Genomic DNA, 22,250 nt, shown 5'->3' on the forward strand with positions numbered 1-22,250 from the left:
ACGTCAGAATCAGATTCTGGAAGACGCTCTACGCTGCATGATATCGTACCACGGACGTGATTGGTCGAATAATCTCGGAACGATTGAGTATATTCATGCTACTCTCGTCAGCGCATCTACCGGTATGTCGCCCTTTGAAGTTGATACTGGACGCAAAGAACGGAATCCGTTGAATTCTTTGAGCAATCCCAGTACCATGACTCAAATTCAGCGTGGAATTGTTGAATATGCGAAACAGTTCCAAGCCAAACGCCAAGATATCATTGATTTGGCAAAGACGCATCTTCTTCAAGCCCAAGAACGTCAGAAGAAGTACTATGAAACGAAGCGATCATCGATCACATTCAAGGAAGGAGACTTAGTCATGCTGGATACTCGTCGCATTTCTTCCGCCCATGTGACGCAAGACATTGATGGGAAACGAGCTAAGCTCGCTGCTCGCAAGATTGGACCATTCGAGATTGTGAAAATGATCAACCGAAATGTGGCCAAGTTGAATCTTCCGCGAATCATGCGTCGTCTGAACCCCACGTTCAATGTGGACGTGTTGAGTCATTACGTTGAAAACCCGTCGCATTTTAAGACTCTTCCTACCCCAAAGGCCTCAAGACCGATTATTGACAACGACACTGGTGCAACGATGCACATCATCGAGAAGCTTCTTCGCAAGCGTCAATTCAATCGCGAAACATCACGGATTGCCAGATCACGAAGCAGCCTGGGAGCGCGAAAATGGCATCCGCCATGTGTCGCATTAGAAGGTTCTCGTTTCCGACTTCAACAAGCGTCAACGAGAGGTCAAGTCCGGGAGGATGTAACGACGCACCAGCGTCCCAGCCAGCGATGTCCATGACGTTGATACCAATGCGTCCTACTTTCCTCAATTATCTTTCTACTTGTCTTTGCTGACTGCCAACTGTCTTCTTAAGCTGCCAATGAGCGGCCAGGTAGACGCACGCCTGACCGGAAGGCAACCACCATGTTTGGACGAGTATTGCCAAACATGGAACTTCAATGACAGTCATTTTTTTCATTTGAATTCACTATGGAGATTCGACCTGGTTCAAATGAACCGCGAGTCACTACTACGCTACGCTACTTCAAGATTCGACTCCAGGACTTCTTAGAATCTAGTATAGTGAAATACATATACTCACATAGGATACCAAGGGAATGCAAACAAGCTTCCTCGTAGCCGACAAACAACTAACCTTTTCAATCTCACTTTCCAATTTATCTTCTTCGAGGCACATCAGTAGCCTCATACGCTTTACCTTCGAGTCCCCATCGTTGGACTCTCGCCGCCCTCCTCCGCTTCGCTCCTCGCCACGCGACTCTTCCCTCGTCGCTGCTCCTCTGCACTGTGCTCTTACCAGTCGTCACACAGCACAGGTAGTAACCCCCCGATAGACTTGAATGCATTTCGCGTACTAAAACATTCCCAATATATTACAGCATAGCTACAAGAACAAGTTAGATGACAGATACCGACTCAAGAAATGATATAGAAAACACTTACCATAACTACGAGTAGTATTGAGCCCGTGGGAAACTGCAAGTACTACCGCTCCGTGATTATACACCTATGGCAGCATACCGCCCGCCCTGCCGGGTCATTTTACTTCATAACAGCGGACTTGGGAAGCGGCAAGAGTGGGAGCGGCACGCGGCGCGTCTTAATCAGCCGTGCGGTGCGCTCGGGGGATCGAAGGAGGATTTGTCGCCGCAGTATAGCCGGCCCTCCGCGCGCCATCTTCTGTGCCGTCGCGGTGATTGTGTGCTGGGAGAGCAGGGATTTTTATTTTGAATTTATTAAGTGTATTCCCACGGGATGTCCCATGGGTAGCCCACGGGTCACGGCTAAGTTCGATTTTTATACCATTGGAAACGATTGGAATTTTGACGGTACAGTATGGAGCTAATCGAGGGTTCAGAGTGACCCATCATCTCCAAATCCACACAGAGATCTATTCTTGGCTAATCGAATTCTACTTCAATATTCCTTACAGCTTCAAATATTTAAAGACACAGGTACTAGAGGACCGTCCTAAAATACATTATAACACGTAAGCTATCGAGCTGTGACCATCACTCTGTAAACTTCACTTTGCATTTTCAAGTCGTAGCTTTAGAGCTGCAATTCCTACCGCAGCATAAGTGCCGAAGTATAGTTGGTGGCTGTCGATCACCATGAGTCCCCAACGATACTGATAAGACCGATACCCAGCTCGCTAGGTCGATATAAAGGCATCATAGAAGTCGTCTTAAGCGAGGAGGGGGTCTCTCCAATTGTCGTCATGAGCAAGGGGCTGCAAGGTGTTGTTTCCTTGACTGAAGTTAAGGATTAGAAGTAGCGCAGACTCCGAGGACACTTGAGGAGTCTCTCACGGAGTACGTAGCCTCCATGCTTATACATTCCGCGAGCGCCCGTAAACTAGCCGCATCCTGTTCGTCCCATTCTTCTTCAAAATAGTCCTCAACATCCTCTTCCTCCATGTACGTCAGTATGGACAGACTTTCGGGGATCTGGTCGCGCGCAACGAACAATTCAAGCACCAATGGTACATTTGATGCCATGCTAACTGGCTTTGCTTCAACGCAGTAATATGGAGAGTGACGATGTCCGAGACAACCTCGTGTGGATTTAATTGGCACCTTAACTAACACTGGGGGTTTCTGTCGCAAGTACACAAGCCTGTCCAGGCTTAACTCCGGCAGCACAAGAAGGAGCATATGGAGGAGAATGGATTGTCCTAGCGACTGAAATGCAAAAGTGCACGGTGCCGCAGGCCAAACTCACTGCAATTTTAAGGAGCATGGTGGTGTAGGGTGATACTATCGATGATATTTAGGGAGGTTTGATCGTGTATAATACCCCCCTATCAGTTCGTGGCATAGACTTTGAGCAGCTTACACCTGCTGGGTACGGGTCAAAGTAAATATTGTTCTGTGTCATTTGCTAAGAGTTGATTGCTCAGCGTGATAATAAATCACCAGTCTGGTCAGCTCTAGCTCCGCAATCTTGATTTCAGAGCAACCGTTGTTCTGACGACTTACAAAAGAATACAAATTACGACATTGTGGGAAGCGTGGATATATCCGGCCGACGCAGGCACACACGCAGCCTTGATGGATGAGGTATGCACCAGTTTCGTATATTATTTTCCAGTATTTTCTTAAGCGAAACTTACGTTTTTATCGGTGCAGGGCATGCGTATCGTGGGCGTATTGATGATTCTAACAGGTATCTTGTATTTCTCCGCGATCATGAGTTTCGTCGTCGACGGTATTCGAGCAAATATGAATTATCCGATATGCCCAAGAAAGGCGAGTCGAATGCTGCGGTGCAGAATCACACGGTACAGCACAAGCTCTACATGCCAATCCCTCATAATATCACTGCAATTTTTTTCAGCTTCTACTCGGATGGTCTGACAAGTCGATTTCTCTGATTCGACAAATCTGTTTGGCCAATACGAGCGAAAACGGCGGAGTCTCGCGGAAATCGAAAAATAAGCATTTCAGATGCGCAAAGAGAAGCTTCAAGGGACTCGCATCATTTCCCGAAAAGTAGCTGGGCCAGATCTGATGCCATCAATGATGGAGCGCCCTCACGCCAAGTATCATTATGCTCGGAAATCTTGCTGAAGCAAGGCGGCGTAACGAATCGATAGTAGCCAGACTTTGATAAGTTCTGATTGCTGTAGACCCACAAGCACTTCGTTTTCCAACATGATTTGGTCCTGAACTATGATAGAGCTTCTATTATTGTTCGGCTACTTAAGGTCTTAATGATGAGGGCGACGTCATCTCCTTACCACCCACAACTTAGTTTTACTTATTGAGGAAGAGATAAACACTAAACGTATGCATACTGTAGCGCGATTGCCGAGTAAAAGAAAGCTATAATTCTCCTATGGCGGTTAGACTGGAAGTGTTCTAGCAAATGAGTTTGGGCAGATCACTTATGCCGTCCAAAGACGGCAATTCTGGCACTTCCCCTTTAATTCGAAGTGCCCATCGACATATCCGGCCCGAGATAGCAATCTTACCTTACCCCTATTTTCTATATGACGGCGTTCAGCCGATATAGTGGATAAAATGGATGAAACCCACAATAACATCTTGAACAGCTCTGTTTTAATCAAGTAGTTTGGGGATGTCTTTAGGTGAATGTTGTTTGTGGCAACATCACTGTAAATTATGACTAGCCGGAGTAATTTAATGCGCGTGAATGTTGCCCGAGGAGTACGCCAGGCGCATCAGATGCCATATCGTCGATATCCTTCTTGTGGTCGCAGTGCGACTCGAACAGTATGATCGCGTATTTATAACAAAGCATCCAGGACTGCCGTAATATTTAACCAGTGTAAATCCAGAGCTTCTCCGTGTAAAGCACGGCTTTCCATTAAAAAAATAATCACGCTTTACCCTCGAGCACCTTAATGTCCTAACCGACGGTACTGCAATATCATCCGGAAGATTCCCTCCTGCAAGCACCGACATTGACAAGTGTTTCGTAGCCAAAAGAGGTACGGAAAAGTGCGCGTACCTGGGTAGTAGTAGCCAAAGTTCAGCGGAAAAAAAACCGGAGGCTATACTATTTTTGGTACCTTCTCATTGTAATAAGAACCGAAGGATAACAAAGGGGTACATCCACAAACAAATCTATGTTGGGTTTTGGCCATAAATGAGCGAGAAACCAGAGAGAAACAGCAATGCCCCCAGCGCAAGTGACATCTCTTTTAGTGTTTGAAGGAAGTACGGTGTGTTGTTTGAGCAGGAGATAATAGAAACGTTTTCATTTCGATTATTTCGTTTAGAAACCTGATTTGAAAAATCTTTCAACAATTAATATTCTGTAAATGCCTATACAGTGGATTCCGTCTTAATGCTTTTACTAGCCACCTATTAATAATTTATCTGTTAAAACAAATCCGTATCAGACTCGATTGCCATTTTGACGCACGATTCCTTGACTCACAGGTCGAAGTGACCAGCAACTCAGCTGCATGGATACTTTCGTGCGTGTGTCGAACTCATCCATCCATTTTGCCCAAAAGAGAAACACCACAAGCGTCCTCACTGACACGATGAAGTTATTAGTGCTAATAGCTGCTGCACTGTTGAGTTTGGCCGCCGCCCCCGTCGCGGATGCTTCGCTGCACCTGCGTGTTCACATTCTGACCGAAAAAGCGGGACTTTACCAGCAGTGCGAGTGGGAGAACAAAGCCGTCAAGTGCGAAGCTGGCATGTTCTGCCAGATGAAGGAGAAACACTTTGGCTGGTGCATGAAAAAGAGCCCGGGACTAAACGACCAGTGCGGCGGCAAGAGTACCGACGGACCGTGGGCTGTGCCCTGCAGTGACAGCAATCTTAAGTGCGTGCTCATCTCGGACCAGTACAGCAAGTGTCAGAAGAAGACCGACCGCGAGAAGGTGAAAATGCCCAACCACCACAAGGGCGCGGGCGTTGAGGAGGAGAAAGTGGCGCTCAACGAGCGCTGCAAATTCGAGAACGGCACCAAGGGCTGTGCTTCTGGACTACAGTGTGTTGAGGACAGCGACTGGACTGGCATGTGCATGAAGAAGGAGGCAAATGTCTACGACCAGTGTGCTGGCCAGGAAATACGTGGCCTTTGGAAGGCGATGTGCCCTAAGGGTGCACTCTGCCGCGAGTCCGACACATTCTACAGCCAGTGTCTGCCCGAGGCTGTGTCCAAGGCCATGGACGCGTAAGTGAACCACAGTTTTTGGGAGCTGGAAAACACGCACAACAATTTGTATGAAAAACATATGATGAACAATACATTGTGGATTCCATAATAACGCCCATTTTCAGGCGATCGAAACCTCTAAACTCCGATCGCATCAGGTCTTAATAAATTGTTCGCTTGTCAAGCCCTTACGTACCAGCACTTCCGGCTGCACTGCACCTTCCAATACGGCATTGGATTCGTCCGCATGCACATCTTCCTCTGCTACCTGGTCCACAGCGTACTCACTGGTGCGTCCAGTGTTCACAGCGATAGCATAGTCGTCCCATTGCACCACTTTCTCCTTAAAGTTGAGTACCAAACCAAATCCTTTCAGAAGATCTGGACCGAGAATCATAGCATCGGAACTGTCTTCGATAACTTCAAATCGATGTTTAATAGCTGCTCGTGGATTTAGCTTTTCAATTCGCAATTTCACGATGACTGACCCGCTTATGGTTACATCACCGCTCATGGTCTCGAACACTGCCGGCGACTTGGCGACAAATTTACCGCCCAGCGCTTTAATTGTATCCACTGTCGCCACATTGACGATACTTTTGGATGCTCCACTATCCAACAGAGCACCCAGAAGACACCATCTTGTAGCTGGACTGCAATTCGAAATGGCGCTTTTGGTCGCGGCAGGCGCTGCACCAGACCAACTAACTTATACTCGTTGTCATCCGACTCACTGTCGTCCGAGTCCTCGTAGATCCGAGGATAGTGCTTCTTCTTCGGCCCTTTTTCTACTGCAGTCTCACTCGGCTTGTACTCTTCCTTACGCTGCTTCTTTAATGTGAAGCACTCCTTTATATCGTGGGACGCAGTCTTGTGGAGTGTGCACCACTTTTCACCGTCAGTCTAAGCTTGTTGGTCGCTACTTGGCTTGTGCTCGCTACTAGTCCTCTAATGCGAGCTCTTGGCATGACGATCGTGGTGCCAATCATCACCGTTCTTTCGTCGTGAGCGCTCACGATCTGGCGACGCTTTTCACTTTTTTCAAGACGCTCGAAATAAATTACCAGGTCGAAAACTTTCCACACACTTCGCCTGAAGCGGCGTACGTTTCCTGCCACTCCATCGGCATTTCACGTTTTAAGTACCGTAGTTATTGAGCTTCGGGAATCTCCTCTGCATCGACAGGGAGTTCGGCAAACAGGCGAATGCTCTCTTTGACACGCGCAGCGAACTTGTGCACGGTCTCATTGCGTCGTTTCGTCATAGCCCAGAGCTCATTGTCTCGGTCCTCCGCAAAACCAATCGGCACCGACATAAGCCCTACATTTGAGTAGAAGGTCTCGAAACGCCTTTTCTCTTTCACCGCCTCAGCTTTTAACTACTCCACTTCAGCGGCGAGATCACCTTCAATGAGAATAGCCAAATTGCCTGCTTTCTGCTCATCCGTCCAGCCCTTCTTCTTGGCCAAGAATAATCCAGACTATAAGTTACTGCCGCTACTAGGATGTACACTAGAAGCTTTCCAACACCGAGTGGTAGTTCCCGAGAGTCTGAGAGAAGATCTTATGGATTGGTACCACCATAATTTGGGCCATCCAGCGGCCACGCGTCAATACAAGACAATGTGGTCGACATTTGACCGAGAATGGCTGTGTCTCTATCCACGACCACGCGAAGTAGTGCACGACCAAGGATGTGAATTCACAGGCGCAAAGTTCCAGGAACTTCTCTGAAGCTACGGCATTAAGGCCAAGTCGATCACGGCAAAAACAAAACACAAGCTAACGCCATTTTTATACGCGTGTATCTCGAACTGCTCAATGTAGTTCGATGTTATGGCGATATGGACTGGAATAAGTATCTCTACTATGCTGCTTTTGCAGTGCGTGCAAGCTACCACAGTGTACTGAATGCCTCTCCTGCCCAAGTTCGGTTTGGACAGGACATGATCTCACGACAGCTCTACAAAGCCAACTGGAGCTACATGTCTAAGCGTCGGTTTATGGCTATCTTATCCGACAACAATCGAGAAAACGAGAAGCGCCTGGAGCCCTTCTACAACGCGGGAGATCATGTCATGATTCGGATTCTAACGCAACAACGGAGCAAGACTAATGCAGTTGCTGATGGACCGTACATGATCCGTCAAGTACATGACAATGGCACGGTCACAGTCGACCGAGGCTCATCAACACAGCAGATTAGCATATGACGAATTTTCCCGTGCTAATTCACAGCTTCATGGGGGGAGAGTGACATGTATGTGTCCAGGCACACGTACATTACCATGGTGGCGTACGAAAGCGACAGGAGCTGCAGTGCAGCGTCCCCACCAGGAGGAGGAGAGGGGACGTGATTGATAAAACATGCATAATGAAGCTAGGTGGAAACACAGGAACGTCAGGAGTAGTACAAAATATCTAGCTATTGATGTTAATTTCATTCTCACTTTTATCTCTTGAAAGGAGAGTCCTGACACTGGGAGCGCCCTCTGCAAGCCAAGGCGTGTCACTTTGATTAATCAAATTTCCGTTGCAGATAGCATACATACCCCGAACAAAGTCGCCACTGGGATGAACTATCGACGCATGCGGGTATGTTCGACAATCCTGTGGTGGTATAGGTTCCCGAGTCGGTTTGCCGTGACCAGAAGCCGCAGTGCATCGTTTCCGAGTGCTCCTGTACTTTTCAGGTGAAGGAATACCTTCAACACGTTGTCGAGCATGTTGACGGAAAGCAATATCTACTTTACATTTAGTACCAGTGTGGTGGCAGCGCGCGTACCAGCTTTTTAACTATTTCCACTTCTCTTATATTCTCGGCTTTAAATTAGGCTACTCCAAGGCCTTGCTGGAGATGCTTCACGACGGAATGATGTCTCCAGCCGGTTTGAGTAAAACCATGGCATTGATTCGTAGCCAGCGTCAGACTCGCTACTACAAGCTGTACATGCAGTTTGCGGATCGAGTTCGTCGGTTGCGTGTGTGTCTAATTCCATCTACGTGGCCCACCTAACGTGACCGACTACTGCACTAATCGCGCTGTAGTGGACAGCAAAGTGCTAACTTCAGTATGGATGGACTACACGGTCATGTACAGCTCGTTGTGTGAGCTTTTGATCCAGAATATGTCGGTTCGAAAGGTACTTCGAGTGGATCATTCCGCCAAATTTTGCAAGTAGATATATGTTGAGGAGGGTTCCGGTCAACGAAGCAGTATATAAGATGCCAAGCTACTACTACTTGTGCAGAACGAGATAGGGCAAATTGTTGGCCGTCGGCTTACCCGTTCGGAGAACAATGAGGATACAGCTACACTTCTCCAGTCTATAAAGCCAATCGTGAAAGCTGATGAAGATGGAGACATCTATTTAATGAGTGACAATGCGAATAGTGTACGTGACATGGTGCAAAGCTCGTTTGAAGGCGTGGTACAGGTCAGGCAGGACCCATTTCATGTCATGATGAGAATCAAAGAAAAGACTCCGAGCAAACAACGAAGAAGATACATATTTCGAAGGAGTTCATGGGTGCCATGTACACTGTGGATAGAAAGTTGCGTCCACCGAAAGAGATGGAAGAGAAATTTCGCAGCATCACCGGCGCTGTTACTGCTAACGTTTTGTTGTGTTCAGAGACGATCTGACATGGGTGCGTCGAAAGCAATGCTACACAGATCCTAAATGGAGATTTGTTTGTAGGTAATAATGACTACGCGGAAGCGCACACCACAACGCGGATAGTGTCACCGAGCTAGCTCGGAGGCTTCCACTATGGGCTCAAAACGCTGCTTAATCGCACCGTATCAACTGCAGTTGCTTTACGAATACTCGACATCTTCATCGTCCAACATGACCTCAAAATAGGAGTGAATTTTGGTAGAAATTGTTCATTCGGTGACTTCGTCTTTGAGTCATTCGCGCACCCTGCAATGCTCAGTCAAGGCACGCTTCACGAGTCTCCCCAGCTTGCATTCATTACTCACATTCTCTCGGATCCACTGCCTAAACCGTGCTATTGCTCAATCTCTCCATTTGACTTCGGGGTCTCGCAGTGGCTGAGAGTATTTGGCAGTGCCTAAGTCGCACCAGACAATATTGAAGCCGTTTTGGCCCGACCTCGGCGGCAGAGGCCGTCAATTCGTGATCTTCTACTTCTAAATGCGACCTATACGAAGGCGCATCCTGTCTCTCCCTCGCAATTCATGTCCCTGTTGCACCTCGAGCCCCGAGACCCCGAGTCGTCCGATGGGTTTTCTTTGGAGGAGTACGAGCTCCTACGCCAAGTCCGACGAGAACAAGAAATTGAGGTGTGTGGTTGGTCGACTTGTCCGCTGGTAACAACCGTAATGTTCAATATTGCTATCGACACCAGCACCAACACGAGCTTCAATCTGAGGCATCGTAGCTACACAACCATCGCGACATAAAAACTTCATTGCTGTCGTTATGAATAGCCTTTGGCTTCATATACCTTTAAGCTCGAGTGATAAAGGTGATTGCTCCAGTAAAAAACGTCTCCTTGTTCAGCCACAGCGGCAGCAGCAGCATCCGACAGGCCCCACCGCTTTACATTCCATCGCAATCGCCCCAAAATTGCATACCTCATTACGAACGGACAAGCTTTCTAAATCCAGCTCTTTTAAAATTCTCCGCGATTCAAAACTTTTCACAAGCAAGAATGATCAATTTATGTGTCTGTATGGGGGGTACCCTTTCCTCACCGGATCGAATGCCGTCTGAACAACAGAAAGCAAAAATCAAACTGAATTCACAAACATTTAGCTACTGCTGGGCCTCACACAACGCCTGGGGCCCGTTCCCGCTACGAGGGACTTCTCTACTTCAAGTGACGACAACGTCGCCGCCTATACACGGCAGGCGTCCGACCAGGACTCCGGAAGTGTCCAGAATAACCAGCACCTAGAGTATACAGAGCACCTGGAGTATACAGTGTACATGCACTAGCACTGTATACAGCCAGATCACTTCCCCCCTCGCGTCGTGTGTGGGTGCATCAGCGCGTCTGGTGATCATGGTCTGCCGGGACGCCTTCCACGTGGAAGACGTCGGGGAACGACTGGTGCCGGTGGCGCGACCAGGCCAAGCGCCGTCGCCATGCTGGCGCGAGCCCGATCTTGAGGCACAGCATCAACAAACTTTTGGAACAGCACAGGCACATCGTGCTTGATGGTCTCGGCAGGTTCCCATGAGGCCTCGATTTCATCGAGACCGATCCATTTGACTTGGACCTCCCATCTGTGGGTCGCTGGGCTGAGGCGGCAGGCAAGTAACGCGTCCACCAAGTGCCCACCTTCGCCATGGATCGCTTGTTCAATCATGTCTTCGACTGCGCCACGTTGAGAGTCTCGATACAGCTGTAGGCGCGAGGCGTGACGTAACGTAACAGTAAACGGTGCAACCAAATCCTGTACCTCAAAGGTGTAGTCGTTGATGGCGTGGACGATGCGTTTCGGTCCACGCCAGATCAGCGAAAGTTTGTTGCCGCTGGTTCCAGTCGTCGTTGCTGCCAACACGTAGTCACCGACGCTGAAACGTTGGAGTTTCACTCCTTTCTTCTTAGCATGACGCTCCCGCGCCGCACGCCGCCGCTTCTCGCTGGCGCTCGTCAGCTCGTGGTGAATCCCGTCGAGTGAAGCTCGGACACCTTCGATGTGCTTCTTGAGCTCAGCGTCGACCCATTCTAGGCTCGCTTCAATAGCTTCACGAGGGTGGAGGATACCGCTGAGCTGGGAGCCCCCAGGTAGCGCTGTGAACGCCGTGAGTGGGCAGACACCGCCTAGACGGTCCGCCGGCATCCCATTTAAGGCCGCCTGCACCACCGGAAGCAGACTTGGCCAATCGGTTACCAGGCGCTTCCTTTCACTTGCTAACGCCTTCACGCAGCGGAGGACCTCTCGGTTTACCACCTCCACGGTGCCATTGGCCCAGGGGGTGTACGCCGTCGTGAAGTGATGCTGAGCGCCCAGAGCACGCTGGAGCCGCTCCATCACTTGGTTCTTGAAATGGGGTCCCTGATCGGAAATCCACTGCGAGACAACGCCGAACCGCTTGAACCAATCCATTAAACCTACGTAGACTTGGTCACTCGTGGCTGCGACGCATGCCACGAGTTCCACGAACCCAGACATGCCGTCCTTCAGTACTAATACATACTTGACTCCGCCGACCGCCTCAACCATGGATAGAAAATCGAAATGGAGCAACTCGTTCGGCTTTGTTGCACGTAGGGTCTCACCATACGGACGAGGGATCTTTCCAGTGACTGTGGTCATGCAATGCAAACAACCATTAACAAAGGACGCCACATCTTTTGCTCTCGTCGTCCAAACGAAGAGATCCGACAACGACTTAGCTGTGGTGGTCGCGCCACGATGACCGCTTGCGCCTGCGTGTGTCACTACACACAGACGCTGTTGCAACTCAACAGCATCATCAGGGATCCACAGACGACCGTCTGGGTCGACGACAACTTGGCGTTCCTCATTGAACGTCAGATTCGCTGGCAACCCGCCCGCCGAGCACGCTGCATCTTGAACGCGTTTAATTTCGGCCTCGGTCGGCCACACGAACTCAGGTGCTTCCAACGGAGAAACGCGGTCAACGACCGCTAGTCGCGACACTCGCATTGCGCCTCGGGCGTCCCTGGATGAAGGTCCCGCGCCCCATCGACTGAGAAGGTCGCCCCAGGCATTCACCTCGCCCGGGACATGCTCGATTACGTACTTGAATGACATTAGGGACAGAGCCCATCGCTGGAGTTTGTCCGCTTGATACCGCGCCATTGCTCCATCCGTACCCAAAGGGTTGAAGATATATACCAAATTACGATGGTCGGTATAGAGATGAAATCCTCCTGGTCTCATCAGCAAATACTCTAGGCGCCGGGTTGCCTCAACAATCGCGAACGCTTCCTTCTCAATTGTCGGCCAGCGACTAGCTGCGCCTACGCATCGGCCGCTCAGGAACGCGAGGGGACGGTGATTCTGTTCTGCAAGCGGTAGCTGGAGCTCCTCCGGCTCCAGCTGGGTAGCCAACGCCCTCCAGTAATCGTGACTCGCGTCCGTGTAGATACACACCTCGGCCTTCGCGCGCGGGTGAGCCAACGGCACCATCTTGAGCAGCGCCTGCCGGACCGATGTGAGGGCAGCTACATCTTCGTCACACCACCCGACGTCGGCCAACAGGAGCTTCGACAACTTCGCCTTCTTGCGGGAACCAGCCGCAGCCATAGCGCGCTCCAGGACCGCTGACAGCCGCGCCGTCAGGCGGTTATATTCGGGAATGCCCTGACGCATCCAATTCACCGCACATAAGAACTGCTGCAGGTCGCCAGCCGTCATTGGTGCTTGCATGTCGACCAGTCCCTGTACCCGTTCTGGGCAGTGGCGCACGCCAACTGCCGAAAACAGCTTCCCGCACCACTTGGCTTCCTTCGTGAAGAACCGGCACTTCTTCGCATGCAGTTTCAATCCGAAGTGTTCACACCGCCCTAATACCTTATCCAACAGCACGAGCAAGTCGTCCTCGGTCTTGGCGTAGCCTAAGCTGTCATCGAGCCAGGCGAGTATTCCCTTACCGAGGAGATCGCCGAATATCTCTTCGACGACCCACTGGCAATACGCCACTGCATCTGTTGCCCCCATGGGCACGCGTCTGGGTGTATACACGCCGCGGTGTGTTACAAAGTAGTACAGTTCCTGTGAGTCCTCGTGCCGCGGGAGCTGCCAGTATCCACGAAACCAGTCAAGCAAGAAGAAGAACCCGTATCCTTTCAGCTCGCCCACAACCACCTCCAAGACCGGCATTGGCCAGGGCATCGGCTCCGTTTGGTCGTTCACCGCCCGAGTATCAACGGTCATTCTTGGATCAGCATTTGGGTCGATGTCCTGTTCCTTTTTACGCACGATTCTCGGCGCCGAGCACCACACGGATCGATGGTTCATGTAGATAACGCCAGCTTCCTCCAGCGTGGACGTGTGACGGTCGAGGAACAGCCGATCATTCGGCGAATATCGACGAGGTTGGCACTTAACCGGCTTAGCATTGGGCTTCAAGCGCACTTGCAATGGCGCGACCTTCACGGGAGGATCGTAGCCGAACGCCAGTCGAAAGTTGTCTGCGCGCACGGCCAAGATTGCCCTAAGATTTATCTGTCCCGGTGCTGATAAGCCAGCCGTGGCCGCAAGTCGCTGCGACTCTTCGAGTTGGTCAATGACGGCCTGTAACGCCGACAGCTTCATATCCGGCAACGCCGTTCGCGACTCGTACCGGTCGACATCATCGTCAGCCTGCGTCTCAACCACGGGATCCCGCGCGGCCAACTGCACTCGGCTCATACGCTGCAGCGCCGATGGCTCCATGTCAGCTCTCGTCTCCATTTTTGAGACAATCCCCTCGATTTCCCACTCAGGCTGCACGTTCCTCGCGTTAGCCAATAGAGTATCCGTCGAGTAGCCGAGCGTCTGCATAACCGGCCGACTGACCGTCAACTCGAGCTCTTGGTTCCCTTCTTCAATCCAACAAAGTAAATTCCTAAGCATGAGCGGCCCGGCCGTGGTGCTGAGCAACACCTCAGCAAACTTGACAGCTCGTGACACGGTAACACGACGGCCACCGACGGGCAATAGGTCGCGGGCTTGGATGGATTCAATCTGAGGCGAGGCTCCTCGAAGACCAAGCGCGTTGATTACTCCACTGGTTACCAGCGACACGTCCGCCCCGCTGTCGAGAAGAACTGCTTCGATTCTCAGGCCATCGACCTGAGCCTCGACAGTACCTGTGTCTTCACTCTCACTACGCTTTGTCCGGACAGGCGTTTCCTTGATGCGGCGCATCTTGGCGCCTTCAGTCGAAGAGAACAGCTTTCGCAACAGCTCAGAGGCCTCCTCGGGCGACGCCTTCGGAAAGTCCCGAACTTGATGAGCGTCGCTTCCGCATTTGAGACACGCACCGGCTCCTCGCCGTTGCGGCCTCCCACCTCCGGCAGACGTTGATTCTCTTCCTGTTGGGGGTGTCTGGCCACCAACGCTACCAGCGACACCATTAGCAGCGGCAGCACCGCTCCCTTGGCTGCCGTGACGTCCATTTCCACCACGATCACTGGCGTTGTGGCCCCAGCCACCGCCTCGACCACTGGACCGTCCACCATTTGGTCCTCCGGATGTGCCGCCACTGTGTCCACCAGAACTTTGCATTGCGTGTTCCCACGTCATGAGCTCCTTCATGAGCTGCGTCACCCACTGGCAGAAGGGCACGACCTCCGAGCGCAACGTCTTGTGCTCGTGGAGACTGAGCTTTGTCGTGATCACCGCCTTGAATCCTTGGGGCTGCAGTGCGGCCACCCCGGCGCTGCTCGTTGGCGAACGCCACGTCGGTTAAATTGAAGCGCTCAAGGATCGTGGTCATGTCGGCCTGGAGGCGCATCATGCGGCTCTCCGGCTCGGGCATCGACGTGTTCATCTTCAGCTTAGTCATGGCCGCGTCCACCGTGGCATAGTCGACGATCGAGGCCACATTCGCTTGTTTGAAGTATTGGATCCACTCGTCTTCCGTGATCTGCTCGGGGGCCTTCCTGAAGGTCCAACGAGCGATTAGCCGCTTCGTGCCGCTCTCAATACACGCACCCACTGGCATTGCAAACGCGCCAGTCCATTGGGTCTGCAGGGCATTAACTGCTGCGAGATACGTTTCGTATGCCTTCATGAAGTCCCTCCGGTCTTGCATGGTTACACCCTTGTATCTGGGAGGCTGGGGAAGCGCTGGCGCTGCCGCAACGCGCCCTTGGCTTGACCGCGGGCTTACCGTCGGCATGCCTTCATCATCCGCCTCGTCCGGGCCCGTCGCTTCCGTGAACGGGTTCGGGATTTGTAATTGGAGACCCGGGGACCGCGCCGACCCGACGCTCTGCAACTGCATTCTTCTGGTCTTCTCTTCGAGTTCGTCCATTACGTCTTCTTTCTTACTTGCCATCTCGCGTCACACAACGCGGAGCTTGAGCTCGAACTGAGCAAGAAAGGTAACTAAAGTTAACTTTGATTTTTCCTCACCGGATCGAATGCCGTCTGAACAACAGAAAGCAAAAATCAAACTGAATTCACAAACCTTTAGCTACTGCTGGGCCTCACACAACGCCTGGGGCCCGTTCCCGCTACGAGGGACTTCTCTACTTCAAGTGACGACAACGTCGCCGCCTATACACGGCAGGCGTCCGACCAGGACTCCGGAAGTGTCCAGAACAACCAGCACCTAGAGTATACAGAGCACCTGGAGTATACAGTGTACATGCACTAGCACTGTATACAGCCAGATCAGGGGGGGGGTGAAGTGTGCCCCAAACCGAGGCCCTTGTCTAAAAGGCAAGCTAAGAGTCCCACCAGACATGATCACTAAGCTCAAGAAGCAGCAAAAGAAGGCTCTGAGCTCAAAAGGCAGCTCGCATTTCACGTCCAGCGCTGACCCAGCGATAACGATAGAGGGGATGCCGATATTTCTGCGATATCAGCGTGCGTACAGACTGATGAGCTGCCGCCAACATGTAGTAACCAGGTGGTCGCTTTTCAGAGTCCGAATCTGCTAGCGTTCAGCACGTGTTGAACGTAGCGACAGCAATACTTAAATCTCCTCCGCCTGCATTTAAAACGAATCACCTGCAAATCGTCATAGCCGAGGACGACCTGGACCTCTTTAGATCACTTGCAAGATCTATTGGAAGAATATTCGGCAAATGGGAGTACCTGCATGTCCGATTCCTCGAGAAGTATCCAAACTCGAAGCTTGGCGCAAATGCTCTGCGCTGTCACTTGAAAGAACAGTCTCAAAGGAGGACAGCCTGTGTGGAGAAGCAGGTGCAGCAACCTCCTTCCGTCGCCCAAAAGCGAATTCGTGCTACTTCCTGCTCCAGTTGCGAAAAAAGTGTGGCGATGGCGGCACTAATCCTTCATGTGTGAGAGCAGGAAGACCTTATAGTGCAACCATCGACTCATTTCTCAGCAGTTCGTAAGCTTAATCCAATGTCTTGTGTTAGTTTTACAGGGTATCTCGATGATCTGTACCGCTATGTCTCTCCTATCGGTACCGTGAACGGAATGGAGGGTGTAGATTATGTTTTGGGAGAGCGGTCACTACTGGAGGTCTACATGATTACGATTAGTGGACACAGCGATACGGATGGGTATGACCTGACGGGGTGGTGCGACAGCAGTGGCGAAGCTGTTGGTGATCGAAATAAGATGCGGCTACATGTTCTTTCTCTTTCCGAAAGTTTGGAGAGTGGTGCACACGTGTGCGACAGCACAATCAATATCGATGTTAGTGAACTGACTACAAGTTCGCAGACAAGATGTGGCAACATCCTACCGGATTGGTTAGCGGATACGCTAAATCAGCTCGCGACGCCCGACAATAGATTATCTGGAGACCTGGCTGCAGCAAGTGACCACACAAAACGTGCAGAGTGCAAGCACGAGTGTAGCACGGAGCGCACCTGTACGTGATCCAAGAAGCTTATGCACCACTTCTGCTCGCATGAGGTGTGCGTATCGTTAAAAATCCCTGCCCCGTGCTGTGGATTTCTTGCAAATTTCAGTGATAGTAGCTATTGTAGCAAAACGTGCTACTCTAGCGCTACTGGATTGAACTTAGACTCAAGGATGGGTTGTGAGCTAAGACAGACTCAGACGACCAATAACCGGGGAGATGGCGTCTTTCCACGGCGACGTCTCAGGCACTACGGCAGCAACCCTACGACACTGCGAGTCGGCGAGCAGAAGAACACAGCTCCCCCCTCAGGCGCGTTCTTATTTAGCGCGTGCAGGCTCCTGCAGATCCTGTTCGGTGTACGATTGGTCAAAAAGAAGGCGGTATCTGACGACAACCAGACAACGACCTGTAGGTCCGTGTCTCAGCGCAGTACAGGTTGTCGCGCAGGCGCGGGATGACCTCGAGAGCAACAGCATCTCTGACTGCCATCCAAGGGCTAGTGCACAGCAATAGCAGAGAGCTGGCCCCGCTGTTTAGCAGCTTCTCGCCACATGTCTTGAGGAGCACCCCCCCACCACCTGTTCATCGCCGATGCGGGTGTGTTTGAAGAAGCTCTCGCTGCCATTCACCTGCAGCCACCATTCGCTAGGAGCTCGACACCTGCAGTGTCATTCTCGTTTTTGGATCGTGTTCATCATGAGCGAGTCAAGCATCGTTGCTTTGCTGAACTCGTTCCCATCGGACGGCAGCGAAGACGCGCTGCGGGGCGCGTTAGCAGGCTACCTGGCCAGGGATCTTCGGACAGCATGCTCCAGCCTCCGAATCCAGCCGCAAGGGAAAGCTCGCTCAAATCAAAACAACAAAGCCGGCTATATTACGCTGCTGTGTGAATACTGGCAGGCTCGTCAAGATGGCGTCGCTGTCACGGCTTCCGACCCGCCAAAGCCGGACGTACCGTCAGCTTCCACCCGTCGGACGAAGCACTGCTTTTTCCGTTTGGCGAACGTGATTTTCAGTGAAAGCTTTGCCGTGCGGCCCCACGAAATGGATGCCAGTCCGTCACGTTATGCGCTAGATGTCGGTGCAGTCAATGCTTACAACAACTTCTGGCAGGACGTCGAAGCTGCTTTTGCTTCGAAGAACCCGGAGTTTGACTCTCTGGTTGTGAATCGCGTGGAGTACGCAGGGATTAATCCCAGCCTTGCGCCTCAACACTATGCAGTGAAACTTCGTGAGATGTGGCGGATGGCTACGGGCAACTACACTACAAGTCTGGCAAATTCGCGTCAATCGGGGACACACACCAGCGACTTTTTCGACTTCTGCGCGGGAAAACTTGAGGCGCTGTACTTGCATGACTGGCTGCGCCGCCGACCGTCCATGCTTTCAACGGTTGAGCGGAAGCTACCGAAACGAGCTCGCCTGGATACCCTCGAGAGCAGCGGCGAGATCGATAGCACTGCGGCTGCTGGCAATGACCAAAATGTGTCTACACCGGCTAAGAAGAGACTCAAAGTGCTAGATCGTATTGCAGACCTACTGGAAAGCCAGAAGCATGCTGAGCAAGAGTCCAACCTGTCGTCTTCGCTGCAAAAGGCTCGGGTGGTGAAGGAATGGGCTTCTGCCATTGAGATTTTGACGCGTACTGGCGACGCATCGGACACTGTGCATTCCATTCGTGCCGCAATCGACAAGGTCATGAAGTCGGCCGCCGCCGAGCTTGCTGAAGAGCATCAAGATGCGGAAGGCGACGAGGCTTTGCTTGGAGATAGCCCCGTCGAGATGTAGGACACGGTAACTGAACGATGAACACAAACTCGAATGAACACGAACACAACTCTACTGTTTATTTCTTGGCATATGAGGTCGAAGTTGCGACTGTGTCTTCAGCTTCTCGACGATTCCTTTGCGAACAAAACTTGTTGTTGCGCCTGCGTCAGCCAAGTCGCTTGCATCGTATGCAAGAATATCAGTCAGCGAAAACGATCCTACCAGTTCTCCGAGAGAAGAGATTTCGTGGCCAACAGGGTTCACTGTAGTCTTCAATCTCGCGTTCACCACGAAGTTGTGCAAGACAGCTGCACAGTGAATCAAAAGCGTGGCATTCTCCAGTTTCACAGACAGCGGTGACTTGAATAGCCGCCACTTGTTCACTAACAGGCCGAAAGCCATTTCCACCCGGATACGGACTTGAGAAACGTGAAAATTAAACGAGTCGCGGTAGATATTGTCCCCAATCTGAGGTCGCGTGTACGGCATTAGAAGATGATTGGTAGCCATGTACGCGTTCTCTGCTACGACGTAGAGGCCTCGCTCTAGTACTTCAACGAGCCAGGGAATCCGTGATTCACGGTACGCCTTCACATCGTTAGAGCCGTTAGGATTACTGGCATTGATATACGTAAAGCGACAGTAGTGATCACACACGGCCTGAGCATTGATACCCATGGTACCATAGTGACCACTAAAATACGCACGAGCACCTGCTCCGGGGTCTTCGCCTTCAGCCACTTGGTCAACCTTTCTCGTCGGAGGAGTGACAATGCTGCACAGCCAGCCGTCCATTGCACCAATGCACCCACTAATAATTCCTCCCGAGCTTACAACCTTGAGCCCACGAGCAATAGATTCTCGCTCGGTAGACGACATGGGAAAACGGATGCTCAATTCCGTCAAGGCAACAATAGCTCTTGAAGTGTCGTAGAGTACGCGATAGAACGATGGCAAGCTCACTCCTCCAATACGTCGAATGTCAATCACAGCGCCTCCAGCCATGTAGCGAAGAAGCATTTGCAGTCGATTTGTCACCGTAATTGCTCCTCGGTACTTCCATGTACGCGGATTTAGACACAGTTCTAGCGAGACCATTCTACACAGCTTGTCGAATGCTCCAGGACTCATGCGAAAGCACCTAGAAAACTGCCCTTCTCGTAAAAGCCGCTCCTTCTCGAGAGTCCACAGCAGTCGACTACGTACGAGCTGCTCCTGTCGGCTGCCGTCCTCGTCAACGATTGCCACCGCTAGTAGTGCCAGCAGAGAGGAGTCTTGCTGAGGACCGATGAAAACCATCGGCGCTTTTTGGTTTAGACGTGACTGGTCAAGGAGGGTGGAGATGTCGCCCACCCTCGCTTTGCAGCTACCCTGCAGTTTTGCCCAGCCGCTCACTTGTCTAGGGGTTGGGTGGCCCTGTGGCCCTGTACTGCAGTTTTTTAAATAAGAACGCGGCTCAATCCGAGCTGAAAAGCAAGTGGCTGCGCGAACACAGAAAGGAAAGCCACCTCGTCTCAAGCGCAATACAAAGAAGGGAGAGGCTGCAGGAATGAAAGAAGAGTTGACCCGCAGAGCCCGTGCAGCCGCTGAAAAACTTGTTGGAGCTAGTGTGGCGCTTTCCCCGGCTAACGAAGCGTAGATGCTGCATCATTTGTCTCCGGGTGTTGGATCGACGTTCCTGACCGGTGTTGTGACCCGATACAAAATAGCATTTGAAGCGAATCCTGACAATATCGCCGTGCCTTTAGCCAACTTTAAGATACAATGGACTTGTACAAGCTTTTAAAGTAAGGACCATGTTCATAGTGTTTCAAAAGATGTCCTACTTCGTGGCGTCCGGTAGTTTGCAAAAACACGCCGCGGAGAATAACACTTCGCAGCGTCTTGGACGGACATGTTCAACATGATTCCAACCCTTCAAATATCCCGCACTTACCGACGAATTTGAGGAAATGAACGAGGAGAACTACCGTGAGTGGTCCACCTTTCGTGGTCGAAAAGAGCTGCAAATTGCGTTGAGTCCTTCCGAGGTTGAGCAGATCGAATCGATGTAATTTTCGCCTACAGTTCTGTCGTACATGACGTTGGTTTTGGGCTGACAAAGGTGAGATGAGAAACTATTGGGTTGATGATCAAGATGCAACGAAATTCCCTGGAGCTCGTGCGACTGGCTTGGAATCGATTATGACTTGGCATATATTTATCTACATCCGCCAACATTAGAGTTTTCGTTCGGACGTATGCGCCACCGACTTGCAGCAAGATCCAGCTGCAAGAATACGACCTCTTAGCAACAGTATCAAATCGCGATGTTTGCGTCATGTTGACTTTGGTCGAAATGTAATAGTTGCTGAGGCCAGCATAGCGTGTCGGTCACGGTATGCGCGCCATATCAAATCATATTGTGGCGGCCAGTTGGGTCGATGGCTCAATCGCTAATGTCGTTCCCAATGCCGACGCGTCCACGTCATGTACTGTCTACCGTCGCATCAGAAACGACCAAGTCGCGTTTACTGGTCCTACTTGTGTTGGCGAATACAATTCTGCTATGCAAGGCGTCGACAGTCATGATTAACTGCGTGGGCGCTATTCACTAGCCCTCGGCGTTTTAAAAATGGCAAAAAAAACTTGCCATGGCCATGATATACGTAGCCAGATGCAATGCTTATGTTTTTGATGACCTCGCCCGTGATAATGGTGATTCACGCGACCTGGCCCACCGAGGTCCATACCCCCGTAATAGCTACCGAGCATAAGTTGTCTCGCTCATACGAGAGCTATTTAGTGACGATTGGAAGGCTAGCTTGGCTAGTGAATGTGGTAAGGTATACACTGCCAACCCAGCAGCAGCACCAAGGTCAACACAGTCATCGAATACTACTGGGGTCGTAACGCCTGTGGGCATACCACAGATGTGCGTCACAAAAGCGGCTTGGGTGGTGTTACAGGGGCGAAGCCAGGCAGAGCGCAACTGCACAGTTTTCAAATTTGAATGCTGAAGTGCTACTAAAAAACAGACTATTGCGAAATACATGGTGTTGCACTGTGTAAACGTACATATCCCATTGACCCGACGAGATCGCATCTGCGTCAGCAAGCAACTTGGCCGTGCTGGCAGAAATACCATCTCTTCTACTTGCCTAAGGGGGTATATACATTAGACGGCCACTTGAGACGGACGTCGGTGATTTTTAAAGCCCAGAATCCGTTCTTGAAAGAGCGTCAAGAGAAACAGAAGTCTAGCGCGGATGGTGATACATAGTT

The 22,250-nt window shown here is 51.1% G+C and overlaps 3 protein-coding genes across 3 annotated transcripts; all 3 read left to right on the plus strand.

Moving 5' to 3' along the window:
* Positions 1-5,093: 5,093 nt before the first annotated feature.
* On the plus strand, positions 5,094-5,738 carry PITG_11692 (uncharacterized protein; the record flags this gene model as incomplete). The annotated part of the gene is made up of 1 exon (XM_002901176.1): positions 5,094-5,738. The coding sequence occupies one exon, from the start codon at positions 5,094-5,096 to the stop codon at positions 5,736-5,738; it is 645 nt and encodes a 214-aa protein (XP_002901222.1).
* Positions 5,739-16,116: 10,378 nt separating this feature from the next.
* Positions 16,117-17,604, plus strand: PITG_11694 (uncharacterized protein; the record flags this gene model as incomplete). The annotated part of the gene is made up of 3 exons (XM_002901177.1): positions 16,117-16,240; positions 16,770-17,222; positions 17,561-17,604. The coding sequence occupies 3 exons, from the start codon at positions 16,117-16,119 to the stop codon at positions 17,602-17,604; spliced, it is 621 nt and encodes a 206-aa protein (XP_002901223.1).
* Positions 17,605-17,912: 308 nt separating this feature from the next.
* Positions 17,913-19,004, plus strand: PITG_11695 (uncharacterized protein; the record flags this gene model as incomplete). The annotated part of the gene is made up of 1 exon (XM_002901178.1): positions 17,913-19,004. One exon carries the CDS (start codon positions 17,913-17,915, stop codon positions 19,002-19,004), a length of 1,092 nt encoding a protein of 363 aa, XP_002901224.1.
* Positions 19,005-22,250: the final 3,246 nt, after the last annotated feature.

This window comes from Phytophthora infestans, genomic scaffold, assembly GCF_000142945.1.
Source record: "Phytophthora infestans T30-4 supercont1.22 genomic scaffold, whole genome shotgun sequence".
Taxonomy (NCBI): domain Eukaryota; phylum Oomycota; class Peronosporomycetes; order Peronosporales; family Peronosporaceae; genus Phytophthora; species Phytophthora infestans.